Below are 20173 nucleotides of genomic sequence, written 5' to 3' on the forward strand. Positions count from 1 at the left end.
CCCTGTTTTTTTTTTTTTTTTTTTTTTTTTTTTTTTTTTTTTTTTTTAGTGATGAGGGTCTTACTATGTTGTCTGGCTAGTGTACAATAGCTATTTATTCACAGGTGTGATCATAGTGCACTACAACCTTGAACTCCTGGGCACAAGTAGTCCTCCTGCCTCAGCCTCCTGAGTAGATAGGACTACAGGCCCACACCACCGCACCTGGTTATATTTTCAAATCTTAGTTTTTTGTGATTTCTTGTTCTTTGATATTTTCATATTTGTGTAGTATTACTTACAATAGAAAATATAGTTTTGTTGTTTATGGATAACAATTCTAATATCTGAAATATTTGAAGATGTTTTTCTATTGTCTCTTATTTTGGCTGGCTCCCATGGACTCTAGTTCTCTAGAGTCCTGGATATATTTGATTGTGTGCTATACCTTGTGTTTGAAAAATTATATGAAAAATTTGAGGCCTATAAGCCAAGTACTTTGCTCCAGAGAAGATTAGCATTTGTTTCTGCCAAACCCTAAAAGACACAAGTTTAGGACCAATTTAAACTGAATTTTTAAGGTTTTGAATTCCTAGATGATTCAACCTGAGCTTTATTTTTATGTGGGCTATTTTATTTTGTTTATCTTCACCCTGAGGGTGACACTTATTTGGGTCCTAATTTATTGTGGGGAGGGTCTCCTATTGGATTTTCCAACTTATATGTGCCTTGGGGTTTGGTTTCTGTTCATTTTTGCCTTTGAAAGGCAGGCAAAATATAGGTTTTAATTCTATGGGTTAGGCAGATGCCCTCAGGGCAAAAGTAGCTAACTACCACACTTGCTAACCAGTCTAAATTCTCATTTTTCTTTTTCTTTGGCCTAATAATGATGTCTTTACTGTTTTGTTACTTCTTTGATATGTATATATTTTTAAAATTTATTTAAATATCATATTAATTTTTGTTTCTTTTTGACCAGAGAGATAATCTCAATAACTTAATTTACCAGTACCAGAAACATGAAAATCTGTGCTCTCTTTTATACTCTGGAGTAGCTGGTAAGAGTGGAGTTAATATGTACTTCTTGAATATTTTATATTCAACTTCTGATTTGCTTCTTTTATATTTATGGAAATATTTAGGTTTTCTATTTCTTCTTGAGTTATTTTTGGTATATGCTCTCATTCTCTCTTTCTCCCTCTTTCTTCAGATACACACACACACACACACACACAGACACACACACACACACCACCAATTTAGTCTAAATTTTCTAATTTGTTGATTTAAAGTTGCTCATAATTTTAATGTCTGTGGAATTCATAAGTAATATCTAATATTTATTCTGATATCATTTGTGCCATTTCTTTCATCTTCTCTTTTTAAAACCGTCTTGCTCATAGTTTAATTGGATATATTTTCAAGGAATTCATTTTTGGCTTTTTTATCTTTTCTGTGTTATTAATGTCTGTACTTTATTTTATTCCTCATATTTTTTTTTTATTTAAATCTTAAAATGGATGTTTAGGCATTAATTTTTAGTCTTTTCTAAATTTCTTCATAAGCATTGATTTAAGTGCATCCTATAACTTATCTTATGTAGTATTTTTGTTATTTGTTTCTGAATAATATTATGTAAATATCAGTTCTTCTCTATTAAAAAATAGTGCTGCAGTGAACATCACTGTACGTAAATTTTTTTTTTTTTTTTGAGTTGGAGTATTACTTCATCACCCAAGCTGGAGTGCAGTGGCATGTGCACAGCCACCCCAGCATTGACCTGATGGGCTCCGGCAATCTTTCTGCCTCAGCCTTCCAGGTAGCTGGAACTGCAGGCATGCACTACCATGCCTGTCTAATTTTTTATTTTAATGTAGAGACAAGGTCTCGCCAAGTTCTCCGGGCTGATCTCAAAGCCGTGGGCTCAGGCAGTCTACTCATCTTGGCCTCCCAAAGTGCTGGATTACAGGCTGAGCCACCTAGCCTGGCCCATACATAAATCTCTGGCACTCCTACAAGTATTTTTGTAGGATAGATTTTTTTTTTTTTTTTGAGTCGGAGTCTCACTCTGTTGCCCAGGCTGGAGTGCAGTGACATGCTCATGGCCACTGCAGCCTCAAACTGCTGGGTTCAGTTGATTCTTCCTCAACCTTCCAAGCAACTGGAACCATGCCTGGCTAATTTTTTTTTTAATTGTAGAGATGTAGTCTCAAGTTGTCCAGGCCGATCTTGAACCCTTGGGCTCAGACAATACCCTCACCTCCACCTCCCAAGGTGCTAGGATTATACGCATGAGCCACTGTACCCAGCTTTTGTAAGATAGGGTTTTTTTTAAGGATAGATTCCTTTTTTTGTTTGTTTGGTTGGGTTTTTTTTGAGTTGGAGTCTCACTCTGTCACCCAGACTGGAGTGCGGTGGCCGCTCCCAGCCACTGCAGCCTCGACCTGCTGGGCTCTGGCGATCCTTCTGCCTCAGCCTTCCAAATTGCTGGAACTACAGGCCTGCACTACCATGCCCGGCTAATTTTTGCTTTGTTGTAGAGATGAGGTCTCGCCAAGTTGCCCAGGCAGGTCTCGAACCTGCGGGCTCAGGCAATCCACTCACCTCAGCTTCCCAAAGTGCTGGAATTACAGGCTGAGCCACTGAGCTCGGCTCCTTTTTTTTTTTTTTTTTTTTGAGTTGAAGTCTCACTCCATTACCCAGACTGGAGTGCAGTGGCTGCTCCCGGCCACAGCAGCCTCGACCTGCTAGGCTCCGGCGATCCTTTCACCTCAACCTTCCAAGTAGCTGGAACTACAGGCGTGCCATACCATGCCTGGCTAATTTTTGGTTTTTATTGTAGAGATGAGGTCTCGCCAAGTTGCCCAGGCAGGTCTCGAACTCACGGGCTCAGGCAGTCCACTCACCTCGGCCTCCCAAAGCACTAGGATTACAGGCTGAGCCACCAAGCCCAGCCAAGGATAGATTCTTAAAAGTGGAATTGCTGGCTCCAAGGTAGTATATGTTAAATTTTTTTTTGTTAAAAGAATTTGGGGGCTGGGCACTGTAATCTCAGCACTTTGGGAGCACGAGACAGGAGGATCACTTGAGCCCAGAAGTTCAAGGCCAGCCTTGGCAACATAGCAAGACTTCATCTCTACAAAAAAGTATATATATAAAAAAAAAAATTAGCTGCGCAGGTGGTGCACACCTGTGGCCCCAACTTCTCAGGAGGCTGAGGTGGGAGGATTGCTTGAATCCAGGAGTTTAAGACTGCAGTAAGGGGCTTCTGCACTAGACTGGAGTCCAGTCTCTTTCTTTCTCTCTCTTTCTCCTCTTTCTTCTTCCCCCCAATCGCCGACGCCGTCTCCACCTTTGGGGTACCCTGAACCTGGCTGGAGTTGGTCTCCGGCACATCATTACAGGTGAGACAACTGAGGCTCCAAGCGATCAAGATCCCGCTGAGGCTAGTGATATAGCAGTTCTGATCTCAAATCCAGCTGGAGTCCACAGCCTGAGCATCTTGCTACACCCAGGAAGAGTGGAGATTGGCAGTAAATCTCAGAGCAATTTCTTTTCATTCTTTGTAGCTTACGTTGTGATTACTGTGTAAAGTGTGTGCAACATGAAAAAAAAAAAAGACTGTAGTAAGCTGTGATCACCCCACTGCATTCCTGCCTAGGCAACAGAGCAAGACCCTGTTTCTTCTTCTTTTTTAAAAAAATTATTATGATTAATTTTATAAAAATTTAAAAATTAAAAAAAAAATTCAAGTAACTGCAGATTTAGTATGATTGGAGTCTATCTTGGGAGAGATGAGGTAGATGGGTGGTGAGAGATTATGAAGGGTCTTATAAACTATCTTAAGTAGCCAGAAATTTATTCTTTAGAAAATGGTGACTGGGTTCGGTGGCTCAGCTTGTAATCCCAGCACTTTGGGAGGCCGAGGTGAGTGGACTGCCTGAGCTCGTGGGTTTGAGACCTGCCTGGGCAACTTGGCGAGACCTCATCTCTACAATAAATCAAAAATTATCTGGGCATGGTAGCACGCGCCTGTAGTTCCAGCTACTTGGAAGGCTGAGGCGGAAGGATCGCCGGAGCCCAGCAGGTTGAGGCTGTGGTGGCTGGGAGCAGCCACTGCACTCCAGTCTGGGCAACAGTGTGAGAATCCAATTCAAAAAAAAGAAAAGAAGATGGCAGCATTTGAAGGGTTTCAATCAGGGAATAAACTGAGTGTATTTGTATTTTAGAATGTTCACTCAGGCACAATGTGGAGGATCTACTTGGACAAAAGTGAGAGAGGGTGGAGGGTAGAATAGAGTCAGAGGTCACTTAGATTTGAAATGATATTGAATTAATATCAGTCGTGAATGGAGGGAAAATTAGACAGATACTAAGTTAGTAGAATTGAATGGCCAGTTGGAAAAGGGTAAAGAAGTAGGAATGAAGGATGACTTCAAGTTTAAAATAGCTTAGGTATTTCAGTGGGGAGCAATGCCATTAACTAAGGAAGAAATTATGAAGGAAGAAAAGATTTGAGAATAGAAAACCAAATGAGCAGAATTTGGATGTATTTTATTTGAGGTGTATCCAAATAGAGCTATTCATTAGGTTACTGGGTGTATGGACTTCAAACTTGGAGAAAAGGTCTATGCCAAAGGGAGGAAGTATTAAGATATAAATGGTGGCTCAGTGCCTGTAATCCCAGCACTTTGGGAGGCCAAGGCAAGAGGATTGCCTGAGCTCAGGGTTGGAGACCAGCCTCGAGAACTTGGTGAGACCTTGTCTCTACAATATATCAAAAAATTAGCGTGCCTCTGTAGTTCTGGCCTACTTGGAAGGCTGAGGTGGAAAGATTGCCGGAGCCCAGCAGGTTGATGCTGGGGTGGCTGTGAGCATGCCACTGCACTCCAGCCTGGGTGACAGAGTGAGACTCAGACTCAAAGAAAAAAAAAAAAAGAAATGGTAGCAAAAAACTTGACCTAAATGCCAAAAGTTTATTACACATGTAAAATCATTGGTGATCTGCAGTGTTAACATACAGAGAAAATAGGACTAAGGGCAGAACTCAAGCAGTCAATCTTTATGGGTAGTTGGAGGAAAAGTAGTTAGTTGAGACTGACTAAATAGGAATGAGAATGAGCAGACAGTAATATTTTGGTGCTAGAGGAAATATGTTTTTAGAAGGAAGGAATAACCTAGGGTTTCAGGTATTGCAGTGAGATCACATATGATAAAGACTGAGAAATAACCACTATTGGATTTAGAAATTAAGTTATTTGTAGTGAAGTGCTATACATAGAAACCAGGTTTTAGTGAGTTGAAGAAGGAATGTGAGATGAGAAAACAGAGATAATGATTGTAGATTGACCACTTGAGGAAAGGACATTGACATTTATTAATTGCCTACTGGGTTTTATGTACTATACTCGGCTACTACATAGGTTATCTCAGACACATGTAACAGAATTTATTCCTCTAATGAACATTTCTTTTGGTTAAAAATAGTGGTTTTTTTTTTTGCCCAAAGTCATTTTCTCTGTTGTATACATATAAGGCATGAGTACCACATGGTTTAATAAAGAAAGGGAACCAGCCAGGCTCACTGGCTCAATCCTGTAATCTCAGCACTTTGGGAGGCCAAGGTGAGAAGATTGCCTGAACCCACGGGTTCGAGACCAGCCTGGGCAACTTGATGAGACCTCATCTCTGTAATAAATAAAAAAAAAATTAACCAGGCATAATAGTGCACACCTGTAGTTTCGGCTACTTGGAAGGCTGAGGAGGAAGAATCACCTGAGCCCAGCAGGTCGCCGTGAGCGTGCCACTACACTCCAGCCTGGGCAATGGAGTAAGACTCCAACTCAAAAAAAAAAAAAAGAAAGGGAACCTCTTTCACGTCTTGTGGCAAAATTCTTGTTTTTCATCCAATATGAAGGGGAAAGTTGGTACTGGATTTTGTCTACATCATACCTTCCATGCTACCTAAGCCTAAACAGAATTGAACTGATTTTTATCACACCTTCTTTCACTCCCAGGCCCGATATGAAAGCCAGCGGATCCAGATAGAGTCAGAGCTAGCTGTTCAGCTGGAGCAGCAGGTGACAGAGCGACTGGCACAGGCTCAAGAGAGCAGCCTACGGCAAGCAGCCTCCCTGAGGGAGCATCACAGGTACTTGGGACTCACTGGATGCCACTTCTCCCCAGCCACAGCAAGTATTGTTAGTGCCTTGCCCATGTCTTCTTAGATCCCTTTACCATTTTCCCATGATGGCTCCCAGTGTACTTTCACTCCAGTCAGCTAGGACCTAAGTCTCTCCTGGGAGAACTGCCTTCAGTTGCTCAACGAGAGCCAGAAGTTCTGGGAATTTTCATCCCATAGGAAGTACCCTTAACCAAGAACTGATGGGTGCAGCTCCCTTGCTGAGACAGTGTTGAGGTGTTACCTGTGTTGTCTACAGAGTTGTGCTATGGTATTGAGCCTCCCTCCCATCCCAGTCTCACTTCTCCTCACCCCTGCTCCCCTACCAATATTTTCTGGAAGCATCTCTTAAATAAATCACTCCCCATAAATCCTTATCTTTATCTCTGCTTCTGGGGAACCCTTTCTAAAACTCCAGCTCTGTCCTTGCTTCTTTTCTGTGTCATGGCCAAGCTGGCTAATTGTAATTGTCTGGTTTACCCTCAAATGCATACATTATATCTTTTCATTTGGTTACTACTTCTGTCTCCAGTCTCAGGCCTCTTTTTTCACCTGTGTCCTTCTAGGAAGCAGCTGCAGGACCTAAATGGACAGCACCAGCAGGAATTGGCCAGTCAGTTGGCACAGTTCAAGGTGGAGATGGCAGAACAAGAGGAACGGCAGCAGCAGGTGTCTCAGGACTATGAGCTCAGGTACTGGTCCCTGGAGTATCCCTTTTAGGCTTCAGCCCCATTCCTATGGGTAGAGCCCAAACTGGGAATAGTATAGCTACTGCTCCCTCAGTAGATCTGTCCTCTTCTAAGTTGGCCCCAGCTCCTTTCAGAATTTCAGATGACATTCCATTCTGGCTCTTCTTAGCCTCCAAGTCTCTGCTTCTTTCATGCCCCCTTAGTCACCTCTTTCCTCTTTTTTTCAGACTGGCTCGGGAGCAAGCACGAGTACGGGAACTACAGATTGGAAACCAGCAGCTGGAGGAACAGCGGGTAGAGCTGGTAGAACGACTCCATGCCATGCTGCAGACCCACTGGGATGAGACAAACCAATTGCTTAGCACCGCTCTTCCACCTCCTAACCCTCCGGTAGGCATCGCTTGAGCTAAACTTCTCAAAGTTGTTGTGCTTTAGAGTCTTTCTTTGGATATCTAGCTCTCTCCCAAGGGAAGTCCTAAGTTTAGTTCCTAGGGCCTATATCAAGGGAAAAAAAATTGGTGGACTTTTCCCGAAGAATAACTGTCTTACCAAAACAAATATTTTTTCCTCTCTTCTCCCAGTCCCAAGAGGTGATGAATAATATGTATTACTAGCTCTGTAGAATGACAACTGAATTATTTCTGAGGGAAAAGGCCAAATATTGTTGCTAAGTCCTACCCTAAAGTCGAGTAGGGAGTCTCACCCATAGCCCTTCTTGTGTTGGCATCTCCTACCTCTTTTTTTTCAGTTGTGAAATTTTAGCTGGATCTGGTGGCACACACCTATAATCCCAACTACTTGGGAGGCTGAGGTGGGAGGATTGCTTGATGCCATGAATTCAAGAGCAGCCCGGGCAACATATTGAGACCTCCTATCTTAAAAAAAAAAAAAAAAAAAAAAAAAATAAAATTTTTATTATTAGCTAAAATATTTTTAATAGATAATAATACGCACATGGAAAAAAAACCCAAACTGTTCAAAAAGTTATGTCATAAAAAGTAATCTCCACTCTATCCCTGTATCTTAGTCTTCCAGTTTCTCTCCCCTAAAACAACCATTATACTACTGTCTTGAGTGTCTTCCTTCCTACCCCTCCACTGCTCCCCCACCCTTCCCACCCCATATGTCAAATGGTCACCTTCTATATACTACTATACAAGAGGGAACTTCCAAAAAACAGGAATTATTTTTGGAGGGCGAACCCTTTGTAGTATGGGCTTCCCTCAATGGGTTTCTAAGAACCCATTGGCATCAGTGTACCAGCTAGCACTGTTTTGAGAGGCTGCGTTTGGCTTCAGTGAATTTTTTGGAGATTCTTTTAGTGGGTCTGCCCATTTCATGATGGGCACCTTCCCACACCACACTGAGTGTTCAGCAGTTTTTGACTAAAACCAGCATGATTCCCATGCCCCACCCTCCCTATTCGTCTGATCTCACCCTGAACGACTTCTTTTTTGTTTCTCTGGATGAAAAGTCCTCAAAAGGCAATGTTTTGCCAATGTGGAAAAGGTGAAACAAAAAACAGCATAAGCACTAAAAGGCATAAAAATTGATGAACTCAAAAACTGTTTTGAGCAGTGGAAAAAGTGTCTCGATAGGTATATTGCATCAAACGGGGAGTACTTTGTAGGTGACTGAAGTTTAAACTTGTAAGAATGAATACACAATTTTTAATAACTACATTATGTTTTTCGGGAGGGTCTCCCTCGTATACTTTTTATTCAACCAAATGCTTGTTGATGGATATGATAGTTTCTTATATTTCACGTATTATAATTATTGCATATATTTTTTATATTTTGCATCTAGAAACATGACTGCAATAAATATTATCAATATATGTCTTTGTGTAATTGTATCTATAACGTTTCTAGAAATAGAATGTAAGATAAAAAGTAAGCAGTTTAAAATTTGCTATAAATTTCGTAGATGTCACCACATCTCCTTTTAAAGAAGTTCTACAGCCTTCCAAGTAGCCAGAACTACAGACAAAAAAAAAAAAAAAAAAAGAAGTTCTAGTAATTTGTAATCTTACCATGTTTATACCATGTCTTGTGTCTTTAAACCCAATGGGTTTTGGTCATTTTTTCAGCTTCCTCCTGCTGACTCTTCTATCCCTGGGTCTCAGGAGCCAGAGAAGGGGGACAGGACTGTCTGGCCTATGCCTCCTGTGGCTGTAGCCCTGAAGCCTGTAGTGCAGCAGAGCCGGGAAGCAAGGGATGAGCTACCTGCAGTGCCCCCTGTTCTCTGCAACTCCTCCCCAGATCTTAGCCTCCTGCTCGGTCCCCCTTTCCAGAGCCAGCATTCCTTCCAGCCCCTGGAGTCTAAACCAGATCTCACTCCATCCACAGGTAACTAGGAACAGAAGTCACTTACATATGTGAATTGGCTCCCTCTTATCTACCTTCCTTTCTGTCTGGAACTTAAGCATTTAGTTTCCCAGACATCCTAGTGATCATAGTTGCAAGGAGCAGAAATCCACATTGACTCAAATAAAGACAGTAAGATCTCTTGGAAATGTGGTGTTGCTGGACTTAAGAGAACTGGTGTTGGGAATGGGTGCAATCCAGAACTGTGGCAGCTATCCCTTCTCCGGGGCCTGTAGAGCATCTTGGCTCTCCTTCTGCACATCTGCTCCTTTCTTATTTAAGGTTCTTGCTCCTCATAATTTCAGCTTGCATGTGGATTTAACCAGCCATGACACTGACTCTAGTCATTTATAGAGATATTGGTGTCTTAGTTTTTTAGGTCCAGTTTAAAGGGGCTCTCTGATGGATTGGTAAACCATCCATTGGATTGACTGACCTTGGGTGTGGTTTCCACTCCTGGTTTAATGTCAGTTGTGACTTGGGTGGATGGGGGTGTTCTATGTGGTACAAACATAACAATGTAGGTCAAATTAAGAAGGAGGAATGAATTGTATCACAATTTAAAATTTTTAAATTATGTAATAACAATAAAAGAATGGAGCCATGTTCTGGTGAAGAGACCAGAATGTGTCTGTTAATCATTTCTGTTCTTTAAGGAGTTTATGGTGGTATTTATTTGTTTAGAGTTTGAGTACCACAGCTTTCTTCTTGTGTCTGCATATCTGTCTTAGAGTTCAGCTGTGCCATCTCCCAATCACCTCCAACCCCTCCATCTCCAGCTCTTTTAAACTTCCAGTCTTCTCCTAGCTGCAGTGTTCTTCTTACATTTAATAGGCTCCTTTCTTCTGGGTATTAGGTGAGTTGATTTGGGGAGGAACCCCTTCCCCCTACAACACATGTGCACCCATGCACACCAATTTTACTTCATAGCTGGGACCTTCTCTGCACTTGGGGCCTTCTATCCCGGTCACAGGGCAGAACGGCCTTTCCCCGAGGAAGATCCTGGATCTGATGGGGAGGGCTTCCTAAAGCAAGGGCTGCCACCTGCTCAGCTGGAGGGCCTCAAGCATTTTTTGCACCAGGTAAGAGAGATTCTACCCAGATTAGCTCATTTTCTTTTTCCCTTCCTTGTTTCCTCTTTCCACTCTAGGAATCCAGGGCTCTGGTTTCCTTCCCTTTTTAGGACTAATACTTTGTCCCAACCTGTTCTTCTCTCAGTCTATTTTATTTCTATTTCATTATTCCCTATGTGAAACTTAGCTGGGCAACCCTAGCTCGCTCTTTACCAACCTCTGCTTCTCTCAGATACCTGGTTTCTTTCTTTATCAGTTTTCTACGGAATTTTACTGTTTTGTTCCCCCAGCTACTGGAGACAGTACCCCAGAACAATGAGAACCCCTCTGTTGACCTGTTGCCCCCGAAGTCTGGTGAGTTCCAACACTGAAGAAAGTTGGGGCTGGGGCCTGGAAAAGACGGGTTAGTTATCTACAATGAGGTTTTTAGGAGTTGGCAAAGATGATAAAGCCTATAAATACTAGGTGGTTCCTTGGCTCCTCTCATTTCCTTATTCTTGGCTGTCTTTCCTTTTGTTAGGTCCTCTGGCTGTCCCATCTTGGGAGGAGGCCCCTCAAGTGCCACGTCTTCCACCCCCTGTTCATAAAACTAAAGTTCCCTTAGCCATGGCATCTAGTCTCTTCCGGGTTCATGAGCTTCCCTCCTCACATTCACAAGGCAGTGGTCGTAGTGGTGGCTCCCCAGAGAGAGGTAAGCAGGTCATGGTTTCCCAAGGAGAGAAAGAGAGATGGTCCTGGGTTTGGAGCTAGTACCTGGAACTTAAGGCCCTTCCAAATTCCTGGAGAGATGAGATGAGGGCTGGGAAGAAGGGCCTTAGGATGATGATTGTATTGATATGTCTCTCAGGTGATGAGGGGCTTCCATCCCCAAGTCAGCTGATGGAGGTGTCTCAACTGTTACGACTCTACCAGGCTCGGGGCTGGGGGGCTCTGCCTGCTGAGGATTTGCTGCTCTACCTGAAGAGGCTGGAACACAGCAGGTACAAGCTGGAAGAATTTGGAGGATGAAGTCTGGATTATGGAAAATGGATCAGGCGGGGAGGATGAAGTCTGGATTATGGGAAATGGATCAGGTGGAGGTGCATTTTGCACCCTGAGTAGAATCCTTTATCTTTTTCTCAGGAGGAAGGTGAGGGAGGAGATGTAGACCAACAAATGTCCTTCTCTCACTGCTTCCCACCTTTCTTTTGTCTCTTCCTGTCTATTGCTTTTTTCTTCTTAAAACAAACAAAAACTCTTCCACGTGTTTTTCTACTTTAGTTTTTTCTCTTTACCGTGCAGCTCAATACTCAGAATCCTAGGATTTTGACTATCTAATATAAATCATTATTTGACTTCACTAATATCTCCTCCCATCTGATCCCCAGTTCTATTGCATTTGTTCTTATTCTTCAGAGACAGAATTGGGGAATAGTTCTTCCATCCAATGTTGGGGAATTGGGAAGAAATAGCTCCCCCATCCTCATACCCTTGATTTGTGTGGCAGGACTGATGGCCAAGGGGATAATGTCCCCAGGAAGAACACAGATTGTCGCTTGGGTGAGATCCCCCGGAAAGAGGTGAGGGAAAGTTGGGCAGGGACCAGGGGAGAAAAGGGCTCTCATTGACTAGTTCCTTCAACTCTGCACACTCCCTGGCTGACTCGGCTTCTCCATTACTGGCTTTCCAATTCTGCTTCCCACATACTGTATCATGAGCTTTCTCCTTTGGTGATTGATTCTGGCCCTGTCTATGCACTATGTGTTTCCTCAGTGCTGTGGGGAATTGGGAGTATATAATGTTGACCTTCTCTTTTCCCTCAACTCTCAGATTCCCTCCCAGGCTGTCCCTCGCCGCCTTGCTACAACCCCTAAGACTGAAAAACCTCCAGCACGGAAGAAAAGTGGGCACACTGCCCCTAGTGGCATGAGGAGTCGGGGGGGCGTTTGGAGATGAGTCCCTTGCCCTTTCTCTTCTTCTTTGTTCTTTTCTTTCTATCCCTTGAATAAATGCTGAATAATCTGTATTAGAGTTTCTGATTCATAGGAATTTTGAAAATGAAGGTTTTGTAGGAAAGTACTTTATAAAAAAAATCAATTCTGTTATTTTTCTTCTATATGTTTTTGTTATTTCCTGCGGGAAAAGACACGACTTCTTTGAAAGAAGACTTTTAGAAGTTTGAGCAGTACCCCACATCTTTAAAATAATTTTTTAAAAAAAGAAGTAGTAGTAGTTTGAGCAACCTAAGGAAATCTATGGAGTGGTTAACTGTGGTTAGTAGTGGAATTATGGATGATTCTTTTCTTTTTTATATATTTCTGTATTATTCAGTTTTTCTAAAATAAGTATATGTTACCTTAATATTCAGAAAATATCAAACTTTTAATAAAAGACTAAGTTATTGTATAGAGTTTGAGTAAAAATTTGGTTGTTGGAGAGAGTTTTCTTTTTTCTTTCTTTTTTTTAAGAGAAAGGTCTTACTATGTTGCCTGGGCTGGTCTCAAATTTCTGGGCACAAGCAGTCCTCCTGTCTCAGCCTCCCAAAGTGCTGGGATTACAGGCATGAGCCATCGCACCTGACCAGAGGTTTACTTTTAAGAGAAATTATTCCTTCAGGTTGCTTTAGTAGGATTTAGATTGGCAGATTCTGCTCCAGTCAGCAGACCTATTGTGGCTGTAATCTTCACTCTTATGACTTTAAAATATGTAAAAGACTAGAGTGCTGACAAGAAAAAAGCCATGTTTACAAAACTTTCATCCTACTGCTCAGTAAAATGAACAAAAAATATACTAGGGAATAAAATAACATCTATGTGAAACTAAGAAAGGCCCCAGCTTCTAGTACAAACACTGAAAGATAGTACAATTTCATTTAAGCTAGAAGAGGACACCATGAAATCCTCATACAGCTCCCAGCTCTGGAGCACAGCCCAAAGTGGTAGTAATGGTGAGTCCAGTTCTGAAGGGCCTGGTCCTAAGTGGGTGCTTGAGGGACAGAGCTTACTTACTAAATTCTGTGAGGAGCACAAAGCCCTTCTATTTGACCCTGAATTATTTGATTAGAATAAATATGATAGTCTATAAATTCACATAACGTTTCACTTAATAAATGCTTAGATTTTACTTCCTTCCACCTAAGTAACTTTCTAGCCCCTGGGAGAGGGAAAAGAAGAGGTGAAGATATTTGACCAGCAGTTGTTTGGTTCCTCTCCTTAACTGTGTCCTGGACAGCTTGATCTTCAGTCTTGCTCATGACTGCTCTCTCTGACATAGATAAAGCAGAGAAACAAAAGGCAGACTGGTGCAGAGGCAGCCCCAGGCTCTGTGGGCTTTTTAGACCCTGTTTATCCAACATAGGGAAATGTTTGCTTTTCTAGTTTTTACCTCAAGTGTATAAAATTGTTTTAACCAAACCCTGATTCATGGCACACTATCATCATTGGCAAGAGGTGGTTTTATACCATTTTTTAAAAGTTGGTAAAATGAACGCCCAGTTTATTCTTCTCTCATTATCTCCTGGATTCCAACCTGTCACCATCAGTCAACATGCCCTACATTTTTCTTGATGTGAAGCACAGTCTGGAGAATGTTTCCTAAAACAAGTCTTCCAAACAAAATTAGAAAAGGGCACAGTGCTGACTTAATCACTCCGTGAGGTAATTATAGTAAGCTCTGATTTTAAAACATGGATATTGTATCCACATTCAAATCTGTTCCTCACTAAAGACCACCAAGGGGGCTAAAGAGTAAGAGAAAGTGCATATAATCAAGCAGTCCCCCACTTTTTTCCTCCATAATAATTTTGGGACTATGCTGGGGGTGGGGGATGAAGGATTTTGGGAGTTCCATAAAAACCCTCTTGCAGAGAAAGTAGGTGCAGCCTTATTTAAGCTCAGATTTCATTTGATGTATACAGTGGTGTTGATATGGGACTTTGTCTCCTGAAAACTCTCACAGCAATTGTGGAGAAGTTTCTGGTGATGAAATATATTAGGATGAAGACTAACCCACTATAACAAACCCAATGATCCAGTGACTTTTAGACAAAGTTTATTGTCCTGGTTATGGTCCAAAGCAGTGGGGTGGTTGTGCTTTACATGGTCACCCAGGGTCTTAAGTTCCTTCCATCTTGTTGCTCTGCTCTCCCCTGGAGCACTGTCGATATTTGTGTGGTTGAAACAAGATCATTGTCATGTAGGTCTCGCAGCTGGCAAATGGGAAAGAGTTAAGTCCGATGTCTTAAGATCCATGCCTGGAAATGCCACACACCAATTTTGCAAGACTTCATTAGCAAGACTGGTCAAAGGGCCACATCCGGCTATAAGAGATTCTGAAATGTAGCCCACCTGGGCTGCCATGTATGCAGCAATAACTGTTATGCAACCACTAAGGAAGAAAGAGAATGGACTTTGGCAGTCAATCAGTAATCTGCTCTTTAGAGGGTGGGATCGCCCTTAGAGAAATAGAAAACTAATAATTTCTGAGAAAACTCATGCCAATAATTAGTAGTGACTGCAGATAACGAACGTAAATTAATCTAAGTTGTGCAATTGAACTACAAAACAAAGGAAAGGACTTAAATTCTATTCAGTATTCTTATTGAGAAGAGATAGTTTGAAAAAGATGCAGTCATAGAACAATTTTGGGTTAAAGCAGAATGAACTCGACTGGGAACCACACATAAATTGGAAGAAAAATTTGTGGAAATCTCTTGTTTACTAACAAGAGAGAATGTGTAAATCATGAGAGAAACAGTAGAAAAAGAATGGATTCAGGACAACAAATAGAAAATATAGTAGTGATAATAAAAAGTTCTGATTCTGAAAGTATGGTTGAATAGATTATTTGAAGGGCTCTTTGAATTCCAACTAGATACTGCTATTATTATGACAAACACTTTTTAATGCATTACTGGCCTTACTAGAAAGTTAGGGAGGTTGAACTTGTATTTCTAGCAATAAGGTAGGCCTAAGCCTGTGCAGCAAAGCGAGACCCTGCCTTTACCAAAAAATGTTTTTAATACCTGGATATGGTGGCCAGCACCTCTAGTCCTAGCTACTTGGGAGGCTGAGGCAGGAGGCTGAAGTACAAGGATCACTTGAGCTTAGGAGTTGGAGGCTGCAGTAAGCTAGATCGTGCCACTGCACTCCAGCCTGGGTGACAGAGTAAGACTCTATCTCTAAAAAAAAAAAGTGAACCTAGATAACCTGACTGATTTTCCTGTTGTAATAACTAAAAATGTTACATAAAATGTGTGTTTTTTTTAAACTTAAATGCACTGATGAACTGGCAAGAAAGAAGCCAAAAATAAAGACAGGAACAGAGTTAAGTGGAGCACTTAAACTGCTTTTCAGTTTAAGTGTTTCTGTAGGACTGGATCCAGCAGTGGTTATGTGTGTGCGTGTGCATAAATTTGATTTCTCTCGGGAATATAAGGGTAGTTTCGCAAAAAAGCATCTGTAGATGTGGCTGGGCACAGTGGCTCATGTCTGTAATCCTAGTGCTTTGGGAGGCCAAAGTGAGAAATTGCTTGAGACCAGAAGTTTGAGACCAGCTGGCTAATATAGTGAGATCTTGTCTCTAAAAAAATAAAACAAGTCTATGGATGTAATTATTCACCATATGAATGCCATTAACAGATTAAAGGAGGAAAAAGCCATATGATCATCTTAGCTACAGAAAAACCATTGGACAAAATTTAGCTACTATTGTGACTATAAAAGCAAAAACACAAAAGCCTCCTAGCCAACTAGGAATACAGGGAAACTTCTTTAACTTGGTAAGGAATATTTGGAAAAACCCCACCTGTCTTTTTGTTTGTTTGTTTGTTTGAGTTAGAGTCTCACTCTGTCACCCAGGCTGGAGTACAGTGGCACACTCACGGCCACCCCAGTGTTGACCTGCTGGGCTTAGGTGATCCTTCCGCCTCAGCCTTCCAAGTAGCCGAAACTACAGGTGCACGCCACCGTACCTGGCCAATTTTTTATTTATTGCAGAGATGCGGTCTCGCCAGGTTGCCTGGACTGGTCTCAAACCCGCAGGCTCAGGCAGTTCCCTCACCTTGGCCTCCCAAAGTGTTGGGATTACAGGCTGAGCCACCAAGCCTGGCCAAGTGTCATTCTTTATGGAAAATGTTAGAAACATTCTCTTTAAAGTAAAGATGCTCTTTATTATTGCCTCTATTCATGGTGTAGTGAGATCCTAGCTTGTGCAGTATAACATAAGACTTGGAAAAAATGAAAAGATGGTACCAATATTCACAGATTGTATAATCATCTTCATAGATAATTGAAAGAGTCTGTAGACTATTTTAAAAACTTACTGAATTTAGCAATATGCAAAAGTTAGTTGCATTTTTATATATTAGCAACAACCAGAAATTATTTGTTTGTTTATTTTTGAGTCAGAGTCTTGGTCTGTTGCCCAGGCTGGAATGCAGTGGCACACTCACAGCTACTACAGCCTTGACCTGCTAGGCTAGGTTCTTCCACCTCAGGCTTCCAAGTAGCTAGAGCCACAGGTGCACGCCACCACACCTGGCTAATTGTCGATTTATTGTAGAGACGAGATCTCACCAAGTTGTGCAGGCTGGTTTCAAACCCCTGGGCTTAGTCAATTAACCCTCCTGCTTCAACCTCCCAAAATTATGTGACTACAGGTGTAAACCACCATGCCCAGTGGGAAACTTAAAACTATAAGTTTCCTAGGAACAAATCCAAAGATATTCAAGACCTATATGAGGAAAATTATAAAACTTGATTTAAAGACACTGAAGGCATAAATAGATGGAGGGGTAGCCCATGTTAATGAGTAATAAGATTAAATGTCGCAGGGCACGGTGGCTCAGGCCTATAATCCCAGCACTTTGGGAGGCAGAGGCGAGTGGATTACCTGAGCTTACAGGTTTGAGACCAGCCTGGGCAACATGATGAGACCTCGTCTCTACAATAAATAAAAAAATTAGCCAGGTGTGGCAGTGCATGCCTGTAGTTTCAGCTACTTGGAAGGCTGAGGCAAAAGGATCACCGGAGCACAGCAGGTCGAGGCTGCGGTGGCTGTGAGTGTGCCATTGCACTCCAGCCTGGGCAACAGAGTGAGACTCTGACTTAAAAAAAAAGAGAGAGAGAGAGAGAGAGAGAGAAGACTCCACACTGGGCGGGGATGGGACCTGAAACTGTCTGGCTCTGAGCTGGGGGAATAGAAGCCACTTGTCCCTCTCCCTCCCCAGGACTCCTGTGACTACTGGGTCACAGAGGTCTGACTAGGCTAAGGGCCTGGGGATGCCCCCTGCCTGAACTGGCAGGGTGACCCAGCTGATCAGCAACCCCCACCCTCAACCCAGCCATGGATCTCCTGCCCCCCAAACCCAAGTACAACCCACATCGGAATGAGTCTTTGTTGTCGCTGGAGGAGGGGGCTTCAGGGCCCACCCCTCTGGAGGAGCCGCCTCCTCCATCAGGCCCATCCCTGGGGCCCATCCTGCCTCCTCTGCCTGGGGATGACAGTCCCACTACCCTGTGCTCCTTCCCCTGGATGAACAACCTGAAACTGGCCAACCTGGCTGGAGGGTGCCCAGGGCCTAGAGGAGAGCCAGGAGGGGCCGCTGAGGATGGGGAGGGGATCATAGGGGCTGCCATGCCGGCCTCAGGCCCACTGCCCCTCCTCCAGGACATGAACAAGCTGAGTGGAGGCGGCGGGCACAGGACTCAGGTGGAAGCGGGCCAGCTGGGGGGTGAGGAGTGGACCCGCCACAAGAGGTTTGTCAATAAGCCCACGCGGGCCTGGCTGCATCCCAACGACAAAGTCATGGGACCCGGGTTTCCTACTTGGTTCGGTATACAGATTGTGTGGAGGTCCTGCAGTCAATGCGAGCCCTCAGCTTCAACACCCGGACTCAGGTCACCAGGGAGGCCATCAGTCTAGTGTGTGAGGCTGTGCTGGATGCTAAGGGATGACAAGGAAGAGAAAGCAGTCTCAACCTCATGACCGCAGACTGTAAACAGATCATCCCCAACCACCACGTGCAATCTATCTCATTTGCATCTGGTGGGGATCCGGACATAACTGAGTATGTCGCCTACGTTGCCAAAGACCCTGTGAATCAGCCTGCCACATCCTGGAGTGTCCTGAAGGGCTTGCCTAGGACGTCATCAGCACCACTGGCCAGGCCTTTGAGTTGTGCTTCAAACAATACTTCAGGAACCCCCCAAAACTGGCCATCACCATGACAGGATGGCTGGCTTGGATGGCTCAGCTTGGGAGGAGGAGGATGAGCCATCCAATCATCAGTACTATAATGACTTCCCTGGGAAGGAACCCCTTCTTGGCGGGGGAGGGTTGGTAGACATGAGGCTTCGGGAAGGAGCCGCTCCAGGGGCTCCTCACCCAACTCCACCCAGTACCCAGAACCCCAGCCATTTGGGAGCTACACTGCCTGTAGAACAGCCTGTTGGGGGAGACCCAGAAGTCTGCAAACAGATGCCACTACCCACCACCCTGCCCAGCGGGCAGAGAGCTCTTTGATGATCCCTCCTACATCAATGTTCAGAACCTAGACAAGACCCGGCAAGCAGCAGGTGGGGCTGGGCCTCCCAATCCTGCCATCAATGGCAGCACACCCCAGGACCTCTTTGACATGAAGCCTTTTGAAGATGCCCTTCGGGTGCCTCCACCTCCCAGTCTGTGTCCATGGCTGAGCAGCTCCGAGGGGAGCCCGGGTTTCATGGGAAGTTGAACCAGCGGGAGTCTGAGGCACTGCTGCGGCTCAGTGCGGACTTCCTGGTGTGGGAGAGCATGACCACACCTGGCCAGTATGTGCTCACTGGCTTGCAGAGTGGGCAGCCCAAGCACCTGCTACCGGTGGATCCTGAGGGTGTGGTTCGTACAAAGGATCACCACTTTGATAGTGTCAATCACCTCATCAGCTACCACATGGACAATCACTTGCCCATCATCTCTGCGGGCAGTGAACTGTGCCTACAGCAACCTGTGGAGTGGAAACTGTGATCCCCCCAATACTCTTCCAGAAGATGCCCTCCAACCCCTTCCACCCTAGTTCCTAACTCTCAGGACATCATTTGGGAGTGTTCTGTGGGCTTGGCCTTGTGTAGAAGCTGGGAGTAGTGTGGATGCTGGGTTTAGTATCCCACTGAAAGGGTTTGAGTCAGAAGCCTGGGGGAGAATCCTGCTTCTCCTCAGACATCACCAAAATATTAATGTACAGAGCGGCCTCTTGCCTGGGCCTTTCCTGTGCTAACCGGATGACCCCTTCCCCAAGAAGATGAGTGCTTGTCATGGAAAATTCCCGTGGTGATAGGCCCAGTGAAGCAATCACCCTTCTAGGGAAGGGGGAACGAATCAGACCTCTGGTCTATCCCTGGACTTTAGGATACCCCAAGCCTCAACAGCTCCCTCCCTCCTCCCAGTGTTTAAATTTTGTGCCTTTGGCCATCTCCTAGGTCTGCAGATATTTTATGCCAAGAGTCCTCAGGCCCCTGAGATCACTGACAGGGGTGCTGACACCTTCTTGGCTTCTGGAACCCTGTCCTCTCCTTGCTCAGCACCCCTTCCAGTTTGGGAGAACAGAGGCAGGCGTGGCAGCTGCCCCCTCTCCCCCTAGGGATATGCAACCATTAGAGATTGCCCCAGAGCTCCCCTCCCAGTCAGGGGGTAGATGGACCCCTCCCTTGCTCAGTGCCTCCTGGCCAGGGCCCTTCACCCCAAGGGGTCTGTATATACCTTTCGCAAGCCCCGCCCCTCCCATGTTGCATGCTTCTTATTCTCTACAGCCAAAGTGTAGCCTTCCTCCTGTAGCCCCGCCCTGCCTCCCTGTCTTGGGATACTGGGGTATGACTGAATTTGGGCCTCCTGTATGGTTAACTCTCCCAGGTGTATTTTGTGGAG

General features: G+C 44.0%; 1 protein-coding gene and 1 pseudogene across 2 annotated transcripts in view; both read left to right on the top strand.

The window, feature by feature from the left end:
- CNTROB (centrobin, centriole duplication and spindle assembly protein) overlaps positions 1-12296 on the top strand; it is a 25680-nt gene extending 13384 nt beyond the window's left edge. Inside the window, exons 10-19 of one of the 2 annotated variants that reach the window (XR_504583.1) lie at positions 5997-6130; positions 6727-6852; positions 7077-7239; positions 8942-9200; positions 10149-10300; positions 10582-10645; positions 10812-10982; positions 11139-11364; positions 11778-11850; positions 12101-12294. Coding sequence is in view for 1 of the 2 variants with exons in the window: in XM_008062358.1 (XP_008060549.1) it covers positions 5997-6130; positions 6727-6852; positions 7077-7239; positions 8942-9200; positions 10149-10300; positions 10582-10645; positions 10812-10982; positions 11139-11271; positions 11778-11850; positions 12101-12226 (1401 nt within the window). In the remaining variant the exon portion in view is untranslated. Of the gene's footprint in view, positions 1-5996; positions 6131-6726; positions 6853-7076; positions 7240-8941; positions 9201-10148; positions 10301-10581; positions 10646-10811; positions 10983-11138; positions 11365-11777; positions 11851-12100 lie in introns of both variants that reach the window. The other variant, XM_008062358.1, reaches the window with a different exon arrangement.
- A 5318-nt stretch (positions 12297-17614) lies between these two features.
- Positions 17615-19276, top strand: LOC103264650 (annotated as a pseudogene).
- The last annotated feature ends 897 nt before the right edge of the window (positions 19277-20173 follow it).

The sequence above is a fragment of the Carlito syrichta genome, unplaced genomic scaffold (genome assembly GCF_000164805.1).
Source record: "Carlito syrichta isolate Samal-C Ts95f unplaced genomic scaffold, Tarsius_syrichta-2.0.1 Scaffold305688, whole genome shotgun sequence".
Lineage (NCBI taxonomy): Eukaryota > Metazoa > Chordata > Mammalia > Primates > Tarsiidae > Carlito > Carlito syrichta.